This window comes from Carassius auratus, chromosome 16 (genome assembly GCF_003368295.1).
Source record: "Carassius auratus strain Wakin chromosome 16, ASM336829v1, whole genome shotgun sequence".
Classification (NCBI taxonomy): domain Eukaryota; kingdom Metazoa; phylum Chordata; class Actinopteri; order Cypriniformes; family Cyprinidae; genus Carassius; species Carassius auratus.
The window spans coordinates 11,996,877-12,011,897 of NC_039258.1; the positions used below are offsets into that span (position 1 = coordinate 11,996,877).

Here is a 15,021-nt window from a genome sequence, read left to right on the forward strand (position 1 = left end):
CATTATTTGAATTAGCTCTTGTTACATTATAATCCTCCACGTCCGCTGCATTCTCAAAACTCAGGCAATTTGATAATACCTAGAAAATCTAAATCAATTGCGGGCAGCAGATCCTTTTCCTATTTGGCGCCTAAACTCTGGAATAACCTACCTAACATTGTTCGGGAGGCAGACACACTCTTGCAGTTTAAATCTAGATTAAAGACCCATCTCTTTAACCTGGCTTACATATAACACACTAATATGCTTCTAATATCCAAATCCGTAAAAGGATTTTTTAGGCTGCATTAATTAGGTAAACCGGAAACCGGGAACTCTTCCCATAACAACCGATGTACTTGCTACATCATTAGAAAAATGGCATCTAAATTAGTCTGTTTCCCTCTTATTCCGAGGTCACCGTAGCTGCCAGATCCAGTCTTTATCCAGATCAGAGGCTCACTGCAGTCACCCGGTTCCAGTATGTATCCAGACCAGATGGTGGATCAGCACCTAGAAAGGACCTCTACAGCCCTGAAAGACAGTGGAGACCAGGACAACTAGAGCCCCAGATACAGATCCCCTGTAAAGATGATCAACAGGACAAGACCACAGGACACAGATGACTCTTCTGCACAATCTGACTTTGCTGCAGCCTGGAATTGAACTGCTTGTTTCATCTGGTCAGAGGAGAACTGCACAGTAAAATCAGCAGTGTTAATCGAGCAGTGTTATTCTATCTTTACTCTTAAAGAGTAAACTCAACAACAATTGGTGAAAGATACCCCCTAGTGTTGGTGAAAATGATCAGAGTTAAATTCTGCGTCGTTAACTTTACTATGTTAAGCTCCGCCCCTCAATCTACCCCCTGCGAAGATCTGAACAGGACTGGAGTAGTTTTCTAATCGCCATTTTCTTTTTGCTCCAACAGACAGGTAAGCTCTTTTAAGTAACATACTAAAACGTAGTTTTGATGTTTTATGTGAATAAATATGCTTACATTACTGCATAGGATATATTTTGATGCAATTTGTGTAGTTTTGTTATTTTGATTTCGGGAATACCGATTAGGTACCTTTGTGGCAAGTTGATACGTTGGAGAGTTGTTTTCGTCACACTGTAGCGCTAATGGAAAAGCTTAAATTATGCCAATAATCTAACTTAATTTTTTTCTTCCCGTCAGTTGCATTTGGCACTGTTATATGCCATTAATATGATTTAGTTATTTTAACGTTGAATTATCCAACAGTCACAACGAGGCATCAACATTTTTATGTGTTGGATGGTTGAAATTGAGATGTTCCAGCTTAGGTTGTGGATGTTTGTATCATATATGACAATGTTTAACGTGTAATTCATGTAAAATTGTTGATGATGTGACGTAGGTCATTTTTGAACATATATTACGACGTTTGATAAAGTCAATAAATATGATAACATAATATATAAACTGTTTTAATTTTATATAAACTATTTTTGCAAAAGTTCAGTTCGCAAATTAAATGTGTCCAACGAAATTTTAAACTTTTTGTGAGGACATTTATTTGATCACCACCATCGCATTTATAAGTCACGTTAGATGGCGCTATGGGCGTAGAGATGGTGCTGATGCAACGCTGTTCAACGAAGGAAAAAAACACCCGCTAAATTGTTTCTGGAACCTTCCTTAATTTTTTCGGTATTAAAGTTTGTTATTGCTGTTAGACACAATTAGCTGACCTGAGCGGTAACATGTTAGGTGTTTAAAGTGATCCTCAACCTATTTTAAGGATTGACGGTGTTCAAACGCTGTATGTTTCGTTAGAAAATAATGAAAATGCGCTTTAATTTTTAAACTGCGTCTAAGTTAGTTGGTATAGTTGGCGTGTCATTGATGTATTGTCGATGTTTTAATTCTCTATTTTAGGCAACTTGGATCAGTAAATGTATGCCAATACTTAGTGAAAACTAAAACACTAACCAATGTAAGTATTTACTAAAGTATTTGTGAAATATTTTTGCTACCTTGTATGACTTATTCTAAATCTAATCATATAAACTGATACTGAGGTAACCATTTTACACCGTAATCTGTACAGTACTCTCACTTCTTACAGATCATGCTGGTTAAGGTGAAACTTGGGGATGCCCAAAAATTTGTCAAGATAACAGAGCTGAGCCTGGAGGAATTTCTATCTGCTGGTAAATAAATATATACTTTCATTGTATTATTTTATGATTTTTTTTTTTTTTTTGTATTATTTAAATGTTACTTGATGGATGGCTATAATTTTATATAAGAATAGTCAAATGTTGCATGTGCCCTGATGTTCAAAGTTCATCTTCGCTATGTAAAACCTTTTAAGTCATATATCCTTTCTCATAAAATTGCATATATATATTTTTTTCTTTTAACAGCATTTTTAAAGTTTGGTGTCCCAGCTGTACCAGAGAATGTGAAGGTTTTTGATGAGTCAGGGACTGAGGTGGATGGTGATGTTTTTGAGGATATAGTCAGAGATCCCTCATTTGGAGTTCTTACCATAAAACATGGTGCAGGTTTGTATTTATTTCATTACATGTTTGGAATGTATTTAATACTTCTAATTTACAATAATTCCCCATAAAAATGTATCTGCAACCAGACTTGGATTCTGCTTCTCCACAAGCCTCTCATGAGCAGTCAAATCGGTCCCGCACTCCATCCGTGGACTCCAGTGACTCACAGGACACAGTCATTATTGAAGAAACTTCTTCAAGTAAACGAATGAGGCTAGACGAAGAAGCTAAAAAGGTGGGTATCAATTTTTTTTTTACTTTTATATTTTTGGGGATATTTATTATTGATTTAAGTTGATCAATGAGACTTACAATTTTGAAAACTAATTTATATATATGTTTTTATTATAATCTTTAAGTTGGTGGAAACCATTCTTGTCCAGAAATCTGGTGGGGAGTGTATAATAACGGAGTACAACCGAACTAAGTCTTTGGGGGATGAAACAAGGAGGAAAATGGTTAATATCTTGGCAGCTCACATGACAGAAAAGAATGGGTAATGTTCATAATCATCACCTGGTGTATTAATGGTCTCTAGTTTTAAAATGTCTTGATGTTGTTTAAAGTCAGGCAAAAGACACAAATTTTATTTATTTTATTTTTTACTGCAGTACGTCACCAACAAGGCAGGTGAAAGAAAAATATGCCAGAGGAATTGTGGCTTTGTTCCCGTACCTCAGTGACCCCTTTTCCAAAAATGGCTACGTTAGTGTCCGCTTTGAATTCTAATTCTGTGTTGAAATTTTTTCATACTTCGGGACAGGTGGTGTATTTTGCTGTTGAATTTATATACTTTTTATCTTGATTTTTCTCTTTCTAAGGAACATTACTATGATGGCGAAAGCGGTACTGGGTACTTGGCATGGAGAATCAAAACTATACAGAGAGGCTTAGCTAAAGAACGACGTGCATCATTTGAAGGTACAGGTTGAAAATCTCCTACCTTTTTTTTTTATTTTTTTTTTATAAATATATTTTTTTGTCATCTTTCATGGAAGTTCTGTTGCTACGAAGTTTCCTTTGTAAGATTAAACTTCGTTTATCATTCTTTAAGCAGTGTTGAAGCTTTTAAAATGTTTTGTTGTTCGTCAAAAGGAACGTCTACTGAAGGGGGGTCTGGTGGACCAACTGTAAGACGGCAGTCAGAGTTTAATTCAGAGACCATCTTGAGTGAGGATGAATGCAAGAAAGCAATTGCATTCATGAGCCATTCCTCTGATGAGGACGCCATCAAGAAGAAAATGAAATTGACATTCGACTATCGCCGCAACATGGTTCTTGACCCCATGCAGTCAAGTGATATATTGACGGTCTTTCCACGATTCAAAGACATTAAAGGCTTGGTAAAGTGTTTATAATCATACGTTTTTATCAATTTAACATTACAACAAAATTTACTGATGTCTAAATATGTTTATTCAATGCATACGTGGGTTTATATAATTATTTGTCTATTACTTAGAACAAAATATTTTGGGTCATCCTTTTCTGCCTCTTCTTAGATTGAGCAAGACTTTGTTCTGATGTTTGGAGAAGGAGTGTCAGGAAAGCTACTGGAGAACTGGACCACTGCATTCAAGAAAAAAGTGATTCAGCAGTGCAAAAAGCTTCCCAGCACCAGTGATTTGGAAGAACTTCTACTAGCAGCTGAATCTCCTACTGGTGACTCAGAAGAGGGTGCTAATTTTGGTAAGATGTTTAAGATACATTTTTCACTTGAAATATTAATTTGAAATAGTATTGAACAAATTTTCCAAGGAACTTGAAAGTGAACGATTTAGTCCCCATACTTTTTTTTTTCCTTTTTTTTTTATGTTCTCAAACTTCCAGTTTGTATTAGTGTACAAATTTTTCTTACATAATGTGTGTTTAAACAGTTTGGGACAGTGAACTCGCTTCAATTATACTTCTGTTGCATCTGATCCCACCTTCTGCCCAAGGCCGGAAAAGACCAGGAAAGGTATCTGCCTCTCAAGCAGAGAAACACCTTGTTGTCTTTAAGAAGGTTTGTTTTTGTTTTCTTCTTTACTTTGTTCTTCGGTTTAATTTTTAACACATTGGTGATAGTTCTCTTGCATTTGCTTGGTTTTCTCAGAGTGGAACAAACATTGAGGAGCATCTTCGAGAAATTGCAGCTATTGCTCAGCCCTACCTCCTGGCCGTGGGACCTCAGAAGAGTTCAATTCACCAGTACTTCATCGTTCTTGATCAGCATGCCATTCCATGCAAGTCAGCCTCTTCTCTTGGTGCTTTTGACGAGCTGTTTAAGGCACACTTTGTTTTTGGCACCTCTTACAACATTATGCTACACAACATGTACACTTTCATTCAGACCACTGTGTACAACATAGATGTTGGCAAAGTGAAAGAGAGTCCTCGTGTTGCTGAGGTTAGAGCAAGGTTACTTAGTTAGGCCTAAAGTTTTTCTGCCCTCATGAAGTGTTTTGTTTGTCAGGCTGAGTTATCTGGTTCAAAAATACTTCTCAGGCATCTAAGATTAGTTCATGGTTTTGTTCCTGGAAAGAATCTTCGCCTTAAATGTGTAGAGACAGGATGTAGTTCTGTGTTTGGTACTTTTTCAGGTTTTAGGAAACATTTGCATATAAAACATACTGAGCAAAGTGACCTGAATTCTGATACCATTGACAACAGTGAGACTGCTGAGGCAGAAGGACAAATTAGTTCTCAAACATTTGATCAGATTGGCAGTGTTGGAGAGGTAGCCACAACATCTGTATTGTTAATGTCAAATAAGAGCACTTTGGATATGTGTGCTTCGGCTGTTGCGCAACTAAAAGTTGCTGGGTTAAGTCAGTCTGCTGTAAGTGGTTTTGTTTCATCTATGGAGGAAATTGTTTTTGAGATTCACAGTCAGGCCAAGGATGCAGCTTTGCTCTGTCTGCCTCCACATGACATTGCTACTAAAAGGAAAATAGAAAATTCAATTGAACATTTGGAAAATCCATTCACTTTCTTGAATTCGGAAGCCAAACGAAAGAGACTCTTTACAGAGAAATGGGGAAATGTTGAACCAACTGAAATAGTGCTTGGCACAAGATTTGACAGCAGAAGAAACAAAACCACAGGAACATTTGATCAAGTTGTTGTAACAGATAAATTTGCTTATATTCCCATTTTAGAAACCCTAAAGGCCATTTTACAAAATCGGCATCTTACTGATTTGTTTAAACCCAGGCATGTTCCAAAGGAAGGCGTTTATTTTGACTTGAGTGATGCAGCACATTTCAAAAGTAATCCTTTATTTTACACAGACAACGATGCCTTACAAATTCAGTTATTTTATGATGATTTTGAGACCGCTAACCCTTTGGGTTCCAAAAAAGGTATACACAAATTGGGTGCTATCTATTTTACATTAAGGAATTTCCCCCCCATTTTTAACTCATCATTAGATAATATTCATTTATGTGCTCTCTTTCATGCACAGGATATAAGACGGTATGGTTTTAATTCTATAATCGAGCCTTTAGTAAATGATCTAAAAGTGCTTGAGATTGAGGGAGTTAAGAATCCATTATGTGGAAGTTGTATTAGGGGTACAATTGTTCAAGTCACAGGGGATAACCTTGGCTTACACAGCTTATTAGGGTTTCTGGAGTCATTTGGGGCTCAATATTGCTGTCGTTTCTGTGTTCTTGAAAAAGATCGCTTTCAGTTTGTGTTTTCTGAAGATAACCCTGAGGTTGTACTAAGAACAACTGAGATGCATGCTCTGCACTGTAAAAGATTACAGGACGACTCTACACTCCCTCATGTTTATGGCGTCAAACGGGTCTGTTTGTTAAATTCACTGAAGTATTTCAACACAGCCAACAATTTTGCTGTGGATATAATGCATGACATTCTCGAAGGTGTCGCTCAGCTAGAGGTAAAACTTGTTTTGCAGTACATTCAGCATAATTTTCTGAGTGCTGATGATCTTGCTGGTAGAATACATGCTTTTGATTATGGTTACAATCAGCAGAAGAACCGTCCTCCGTCAGTCAAATTGTTTGGTGGAAGCAATGATTTGGGTTTAAATGCCATACAATCTTGGTGCTTGTTGCGCAACATGCCACTGTTATTTGGTGATTTAGTGCAGAGAGATGATAAACACTGGTGTCTTTTGCTTTTACTTCTGCAGATTGTTAACATTGTATTCTCACCAGTCCTAACAGAAGGCATGACCATTTATCTTAAACATTTAATAATAGGACATCACCAGTTATTCAAAAAATTATTTCCCGAAAAAAATATTTTACCAAAGCATCACATAATGATACATTACCCACAGTGTATAAGAAAAATTGGACCAATTCTGCACATGTGGTGCATGCGTTATGAAGCTAAACACAAATTTTTTAAAACTCAATTAAAAAGCTTCAAAAACATCACCAAAACATTGGCCAACAAGCACCAGAGTTGTATGGCAATGCACTGGGAGTCTTTTAGCCAGTACAGATTGACTCTTGGTCCAGGGAAGATGGTGGAACTCGATGAACTTAAAGGTGGCATGGAGATGGCTTCCAAACTAGGAGTGGATATATCAGAACGTGTCTATTCTGTAAAATGGATCAAACATCATGGCACAGAGTATCGCCCTGATTTTATTATCTGTACTGAAGTAGCATGTGAGATGCCAGTGTTTTATAAGATCAAGGCTATTGCTGTGAAAGATGAAAATGTACTTTTATGTGGAACATTGATGGAAACACTCTGTTTTGATGACCATTACCATGCATTTACAGTCAGAATGCATCCAGACAGAATTCTAAAGTCAGTGAATGTTAACGAGCTGTGTTATTTCAAACCATTTGATCTCCAAATGAAGTATGGTACAACAGATTCTGCGCTGCATATAGTGCCCTATTGCCATTTTATGCAGATGTGATGTTTTTTTGTGAATGTATTTTAAACCTGACCATGTTTTAATAAATGTTTTAAATGGTACGTTGAAGTTGTTTTCTGTTCTGTTCTCTGGAGTTATTTGATCAGCATTTTAACCTATAGCGACACCAAATGGGTTTTAAAAGTGTACTCACTAAGTGGGATTAGTTTTTCACTAAGAAAATTTAAATAAACTCTACAAAAGTGAAATAATAACACTAATTGGTGTTAATTTCCCCTAAGTGTTAAATTGTGGTAACACTATTCAGAGTTAAATTAGTTTAGTGTTAAATTGTGGTGACACTATTCAGAGTTAGTTTCCTTCAGTGTTAAATTGTAACAACACTATTCAGAGTTAAATTACTTCAGTGTTAAATTGTAACAACACTATTCAGTGTTAAGCAGTGTTAATTTTTAACTCCAAAAAGAGTTAATTTTACTCTGAAAATTGAACACTGTGACGAGAGTCATTTTATCACTAATTCTGAGTGGGACCAAATACACTCGGGTCCAGTGTTAAATTTAACTCTTAAAGAGTTAATTTAACACTGCAAAATTTACTGTGTGGCCCCCTAACTGAGCCTGGTTTCTCCCAAGGTTTTTTTCTTCCATTCTGTCACCGATGGAGTTTTGTTTCCTTGCCGCTGTTACTTCTGTCTTGCTTAGTTGGGGTCACTTCAATTACAGCGATATCGTTGAATTGATTGCAAATGAATGCACAGAGACTATTTAAACTAAACAAAGATGGCATCACTGAATTTAATGATGAACTGCCTTTAACTGTCATTTTGCATTATTGACACACTGTTTTCCTAATGAATGTTCTTCAGTTGCTTTGATGCAATGTATTTTGTTTAAAGCGCTATATAAATAAAGGTGACTTGACTTGACTTGACTTGACTGCATGCAATGACTCTCCTGCCGCAGGAAAATGCTCATGGGCTGAAGACCCATGCTTATCAGTCTCTCTGACATTGATAAATGATACAATTTGAATAAATAACGAAGTATGTTGTGCTCAGTGCTCAGCCCTAAGAACATTTGTTAATACTTTATTGTATTTGTTTCAGTGAAGGTATTATTTGTTATTAATCTGCTGATGTAGACAATTACAAATATAAGTACTGATGTAATTTGCATGGGTGCACTTCCTCAGTTAGTTTTATGGCTTTTTGAGGATAAAATAGACTTAAAATCTGGCATGCTTTTTTATTATTATACTTTATTATTCACCACCACGGTCTAGCACCTGAATCAGCTCTTTTAAATATTAAAATTGTCTGTTTATACAGTATGTCTGAAGTTGTTTTTCTGCTACCATGGTCAATAGAAAATGTACACAAACACTTCATAATTCAGTTGACTGTCAGGTTTCAGTGGTCACTGCAGAGAACACACTGTTTTATTTTCATGTAGTTTTCTCTGTTGTTTTCAGGAAAGCAGGGCATGGTGATTTTTTTCCATCACTTGAGTTTTAAATATTTTAGGAAGGCTTATGACTGAGAGAAATCTACTTCTCGTCATTGTGAGAGATAATGAAAGCAAAAAACCCTTGTGCCCCCCGAAGGCACATTTTTTTCCTGCTTCTTTGTTAATTTGCAGATAATCAGAAGGAAGTAGCTGCCAATTCACTATATGCACGGAGCGTTCTTTGGAACTTCCGCATAAAGATAATTCAGCCCGTGAACTTCTGGTAGAACGTCATTTGATGTTGTGGTACTTTTAGGTTAGTGGGCGGCACCTTCAAATTCAACTCCTTGAGACTCTAGTGGTTTATAGATAAAGTTTTAACTAGAGCTTATTTATTTAATTGATTATTTATTCAATATCTACATGAAAATAAAGTAATAACTTAGGTTAACGGAAATGAAAAAGGCATTTAAATTTCAGCACTGTGAGGGAACGTCAGCTGAGCACTGTTGTGTCCCTTCAGTGTTCGTGCTCAGTGAAATTCAATTCAGTCATAAGTTTTCATACTTTCCCTTCAGACGTACAATAACAAAAGAAATGGATAATAAATATAAGAAGAGACAATTTTATTATATCTCACCGTGTGTAGTAGGCACTATGTGCCATAAGAGTTCAAGGAGCCTGCTGAAGTCGGAGGGAGGCGAAGGCTGAAGTCTGGTGCTGTACCTGTACTGTTCCCTTGGAATAATTACTCTCTTGGAGAGAGAAGGCTTGGGGCTTGGGGCTTGGGAAAAGAGAACGAGACTAGAGAGTATGGAAACTGGGGAATATTATGAACGTATATCTACCAACGACCACGATTACAGCACAGCACCGGAGCCCGCGTTTGTTGACTCGGTTCTGGAAGAAAACGAAAGGCTTCACGAAAAAAATCGACCATGTGAGGCAGCAGATGGAACACATGTCACTCAAACAGCTTTTTGGGCTGCAGCGATTTACAGGTTCTGACAGCGACATCCGTTTCTACACCAGGTATGTAGACATATTTAATTTAATAAAAACGCATTATACTTTAAGAACACTTTAAATATCTTGCATTTAAAGACTGATATTATACAGTGATCATACTGTCTTCACTAATTATATTTCAAATAAAATATTATTTAATATTAAAACACTTTTTAGGCTTAAAGTGCATCGTGCATTAAAGAAGTACTCCAAATAAAGTTTAATTGTAATATTTATATCCTAAGCTTCAAGCATTATGTCAGTAAATATTGATTTGTAGTATACTTAGTATGAAATAAATTATTTAAAGAACATTTTGGTTTAGGTTTATTTTGCACTAGGGTGTCCAAACCACAAACATTGAAGATTAAATATAAATAGACCAGTGCAAGTCACTTCCTACTTCAGGTTCACCTCTGACCTGGTGTGTATAAATGTAATAATATGTATGGTGCTAAATGCAAGAAATGTCAATGCTTTGACATTTTCATAATTTACAGGTTTTCATCTTATGATCATCGGATGCAGTATTGGCAGGTTATTGAACCATCACTGAGATTCATGGTTCGGGTAACCAGAACAGGAACTGCAAACGTTGAATCTGAAAAGCAAAGTGCCTCCATGGTAAGTCTGTTGTCTGGGCTATTATGACCAAACTCTCCAGCTACAGAATTTATGCATCCTATCATATACTTGTTCAATACATGGTTGGACTTTTACTTTCTGAAGCCAGGATGTTCACATTATGACCCACATTAGTACTTTTAGAATTGAATGTAGAATGAATGGAAAAAAATTCCACACCATCAGATGTCTGTTGTTGTAACTGTACTGTACACCTACTAGTTTTAACAATTACATATACAGACATGATCTGTAAGCCCTTACAGGCAATAGATGAACTGTTCCTCTTCCTGAACTACCTTGCCCTTGGTCTGAAGCAGAGGGACCTAGCTGAGCGGTATGGGGTGCATCAGTCTACTGTAAGCAGAATCATTCTAACCTGGAGCAATTTTCTGTTCTCTGTTCTTGGTTCACAATGTATTTGGATGACTCAAGACAAAATTAAGGAACACTTGCCATCAGATTTTGAAGACTACCCAGACACCACCACAATTCTGGACTGCACAGAGCTCCGGTGTCAAACACCCTCCTCCCCTTTACTTCAGAGTGAGGTATACTCAAACTATAAGTCCCACTGTACCCTGAAGGGAATGACTGAAGGGAAGGGCATGGCCCCCCATGGCGCTGTAACCTTTGTTTCCTCCCTTTTTTGCCGACTCAGTAAGTGCCAAACAGAACTTTGTAGTGTCAGGTATTCTTACTCTGCTTAGGCCAGATATGGCAATTATGGTCGACAGAGGCTTCCATGTGGATGACTGTGTGCCCTGTAAGGTGTACAGGCCTGCATTCCTCGCTGGGAGACCTCAGATGCCAAAGCACGAGGTCAGGGAGACCCAATCTATTGCACATCTCAGAGTGCACATTGAGCGCCTAATTCGTTGACTGAAGGAATTTAAATTCTTTGATATGGTCATCCCCTTAAACATGTTTGGTAGCATAAATCAGCTTTATGCAGTTGCATGCCTACTGTTAAATTATCAGAGTGGGTCACTTGTAAAAGCTTGGGCTAAGTAAAAGTGCCTCTTGTTTTTATCCTCTCTTACTCCTTGTAAATATATCTTAAACATGCCTATAGATTTACTCTCTGTATATATCATTCATCTCATAGTTTAAACTTAAAATCTATTCACTAAAAATCTGATTAACTGTATTATAATTACTGTTGTTGTTTTTACATTATTTCTATGTTATGTACTCTTTGTTAATTGTATTTAACTTTTCATTATTTGTTAACTAATGAAGTATACATTCAGAATACACAAACAAATAACATGTTTATGAAAATACGTAATTTAATCAGTTAACAACAGATCCTGTACATTTGTGGAAACAGTTCAAAATAAAGCATGGTCCAAAAAATATGTACAAAATGATGGAAACTGATTGAATGGATTGAAACTTTTCAAGCCAAAAGTATTGGAAGATAAAAGTAAAAGTAAAAGTAATCAACCTTTTGCTTCATTGTTTTAATGACTCCCTCATTTCTGTATATTCTATGTAAGAACATGTCGTCTTCAGTAAACACAACAAAATCACACCACTTCATCCCGGAAATGAATAGTTGGCCCTGCACCTGCCAGTAGTAAGTGTGAGACTGTTTGAGTTGTAGCACTCCACCAGAGACCCTAAGGTAGGCACAGTCCACATAGCTTCTCAAATTTGGGCACTTCACTTCTACCAGTCCAAACACAGGATCAGCTTTTGGGTCATACACCAACCCATCTGGTGATGAGCCAAGCCAAGGTGCATCGGGGTGGATGATAAAACCACAAGGGTAGTGATTTACCTCCTGAATGCAGCAGTATTCCTCAATAGCTTTGGGCTCCATCTGAAGGCCCCTCTTCATTTCTGCAGACTGATAGCCTGACCTCAAAATTCTCACCGCTAGACTCGCCGCTGGGGACTGCCCTCTCACATGGCAAACTTCTCTAGAAATAAATTGATACACATAAAAATAACTTTAGTATTTGTATTAGATGACAATAAATGAGTATTTAAATGAGAAAACAAAATGTGCTGAATGTCACAGTATAGTTTACAGTTTCCTGAATCTGGAGGAGGTAAGACGTGGCGCTCTGAATAAATGCCGTTCCCCCATTGTGCTTTTTGTCTTGTGCCCATCTCAATTTCGTGTGCCATAACTTCTGTTGGTGAGTCAACACAAAACAGCACTCTGAGGGACCTAGACAGTAGCCATCCAGGGGTAAGGATGGTCGTGGATGTGCAGTGCTATGTGGACAGGTCTTTGGTGGGCTCCATGCTGGAAGTTGATAGAACAGTAAACTCCCTTCTTGGACTTTTCCAAAAGTGCTTTCAACTAAAGGCACATCCCCTGAAATCCCCATGGTGGCTATTAAAGGAGCAGTTTCTTTCGACATGCCTTCGTAAATATCCTTCGCCCGTAGAACTGACATATCTGGAAGGCAACAGGTCAGGTTACAGGCAGCTTTATACAGGTTGCTCCTGAAAACATACATAAAAGAGATTCACACAGTGTTAATTAAAGGTTCATGTAATGTGTCGATTACAGTGATCATAAACCAGTCTGAAAAAAAAGTATTTTACATTTTAATACATATTTTCAACACATGCATGTAGTAAAACAACTTCCCATTTCTACACCTTACCTGATGCCTTCTGACAATCTTCTCTCCTTGGGCCTAGCTGACATTTAATATTATGGACCAGGCTTAAAGCCCTGTAAATGAATGTTTTATAAGAACTTATTTGTGCTGTATTTAGTTTACTTTAGCTCAATGATTAACCTATTTTCACAAGAAAATATTCTGCACTACCTGTGTTATTGGAAGTTGATGTGAGAACAAGAACACAACTTAACAAAGAAGATGTAGGATTATATTATAATGTGTAAATTAACAATTCATTGTGATAGTGCAGCATTACCTGGGTCCTGGGTTTGTGCCATTGCTGCTCAGACCCTGTGCAGCTGTGAGTTGGGGGACAGCTGCCGCTCCCTGTTGGCTGTAATGTGCTGTTTGGAAGAGCAATGCTACAATGTGATTACATAGAGCAAGCCCTGCCACATGAGCACTGACAGGCCATAAGCTCAACAGGTTTAGTGTGTTTGAGGACAACCTGTAAGCGAAAAAGATATCAATTGTATATTTTCTGTGTTTTAGGATTCAGGCAATCATAGTTACTAATTGCTGGAATAAATAATCATTAGTTGAATTATGTTGGTTTGCACTGTAGCTAGTGTTTGAATCTTCCTTGGGCTACAGTGTCAAATGTTGGCAAGCTAACTAACTCTACTCTCTGGGAATCTTAAAAGGCTGTATTTGTAATAAATTACTGTGTAAATACTTGTTAGAATACACAGTGTGCAGTTGATATAGTGGTACAGTGAACTATTGTCCTGACAGACCACTGTTTGGGGTTTACAAAGGCTTACAGCATAACTGTTGCTATTACAATCATCATCTGCATCATTTTTATATATTTATTTATTTTTCATTTAATTCCTAGAGAGCAGACACTGTAAACCTTATTACATTGAATCTGATCTCATTCCCCTACACTCAAGTTGTGTGGTCTCTCATTTTGCCTCATAGACCTGAAGCATCTTGCCCTCACAGAAACCTCTCCTGCCTCGTTCTTGTCAGAAACTGAGAAACAAAACAATTACAACATTAGGAATATCAATACATATGCACTTTGACTTTTCCTCAGCAGTGGAAACATCTTATACTACCTGCTGTTATTTATGGTCATACAGCCTACAGAACATCATTCAAAAGGGAAAATCTGTAACCTTTGGCACTTCAAGCGGTTATTAAACATGCATGCGTCTTGCGGAAGAACATTGTAGCCGGAGCTACTTCTCTATGTTTATGTCATGGCGAGTCACGCTGGGATGTGGTTACTTACTCCAATCACGGGAGAGTACCTAGACACGTAATTGTACATTTAAATGCTGACAACTAACGTTAAAAAATCTGTTAACGCGTTAACTGTTTGGAAGTTTGCTAGTGATCCTATTTCGTAAACAAAATCATAACAGCAGTCTTAATAATCGATAACTTACCTTCACAGTCATGAATATAACTGGATATGTAAAGCTTAAATCCTTTTTCCCGTTTACTGGACGAAGCCTTGGAGTTTTCCTGAATAAGGTGGTGTACATCATTGATGTTGACTTGAGGTAAATCCTGAAGGCAGCGAGTGTAGAAAGACATCATCACGGCAGCTTGATTTTGGCCAGTTGACTGGAAATGACTGAGCTGACTTATCTAAACCAGGAAGTGGCCGTGCATATAGTCCATTACTGCCTATATGTTTCATAAGCACCTGTAGTTCCCTTTCAAGTGAACTTCGAACTGCATCCTCTATGGGTCGCTACATCATCATTGAAGGCTCCATCATTCCAAGCCACTGCAACTACATCAGTGCTGGTTGGCAAGTGGTACACAGCAACAGGTCAGTCTGGTTCATGTCTGCATATGACGTCTGTGTCTGTGGCATACCAGGCTGATCTGCTAAAAAAACTAGATGAAGGTGAGGAAGTTAAAGAGGAAAATATTTCTGAATTGAGGAAAACTGCTGATTTAGACCTCC

General features: G+C 37.4%; 1 protein-coding gene across 5 annotated transcripts; it reads left to right on the forward strand.

The window, feature by feature from the left end:
- Positions 1 to 626: 626 nt before the first annotated feature.
- LOC113116167 (uncharacterized) lies at positions 627 to 4,938 on the forward strand. 5 transcript variants are annotated; one of them, XM_026284125.1, is made up of 12 exons: positions 627 to 914; positions 1,886 to 1,943; positions 2,076 to 2,160; positions 2,377 to 2,517; positions 2,604 to 2,752; positions 2,901 to 3,013; positions 3,129 to 3,222; positions 3,339 to 3,438; positions 3,613 to 3,860; positions 4,020 to 4,206; positions 4,395 to 4,522; positions 4,613 to 4,938. In XM_026284125.1, the coding sequence occupies exons 3-12, from the start codon at positions 2,079 to 2,081 to the stop codon at positions 4,928 to 4,930; spliced, it is 1,560 nt and encodes a 519-aa protein (XP_026139910.1). In that variant the 5' UTR covers positions 627 to 914; positions 1,886 to 1,943; positions 2,076 to 2,078; the 3' UTR covers positions 4,931 to 4,938. The 5 variants fall into 5 exon arrangements, with proteins under 5 accessions (XP_026139910.1, XP_026139906.1, XP_026139909.1 ...); XM_026284121.1 differs by having other exon boundaries at positions 628 to 914; positions 2,877 to 3,013; XM_026284123.1 differs by lacking the exon at positions 627 to 914 and adding an exon at positions 941 to 1,769 and having other exon boundaries at positions 2,877 to 3,013.
- Positions 4,939 to 15,021: the final 10,083 nt, after the last annotated feature.

Bases quoted from the DNA above. Each gene is read 5' to 3' on its own strand.
- LOC113116167 (XM_026284121.1), top strand. From the start codon at position 2,079: ATGCTGGTTAAGGTGAAACTTGGGGATGCCCAAAAATTTGTCAAGATA. The intron at 2,518-2,603 runs GTTTGTATTTAT...ATCTGCAACCAG, and splicing joins TACCATAAAACATGGTGCAG to ACTTGGATTCTGCTTCTCCA. The intron at 4,523-4,612 runs GTTTGTTTTTGT...TGGTTTTCTCAG, and splicing joins ACCTTGTTGTCTTTAAGAAG to AGTGGAACAAACATTGAGGA.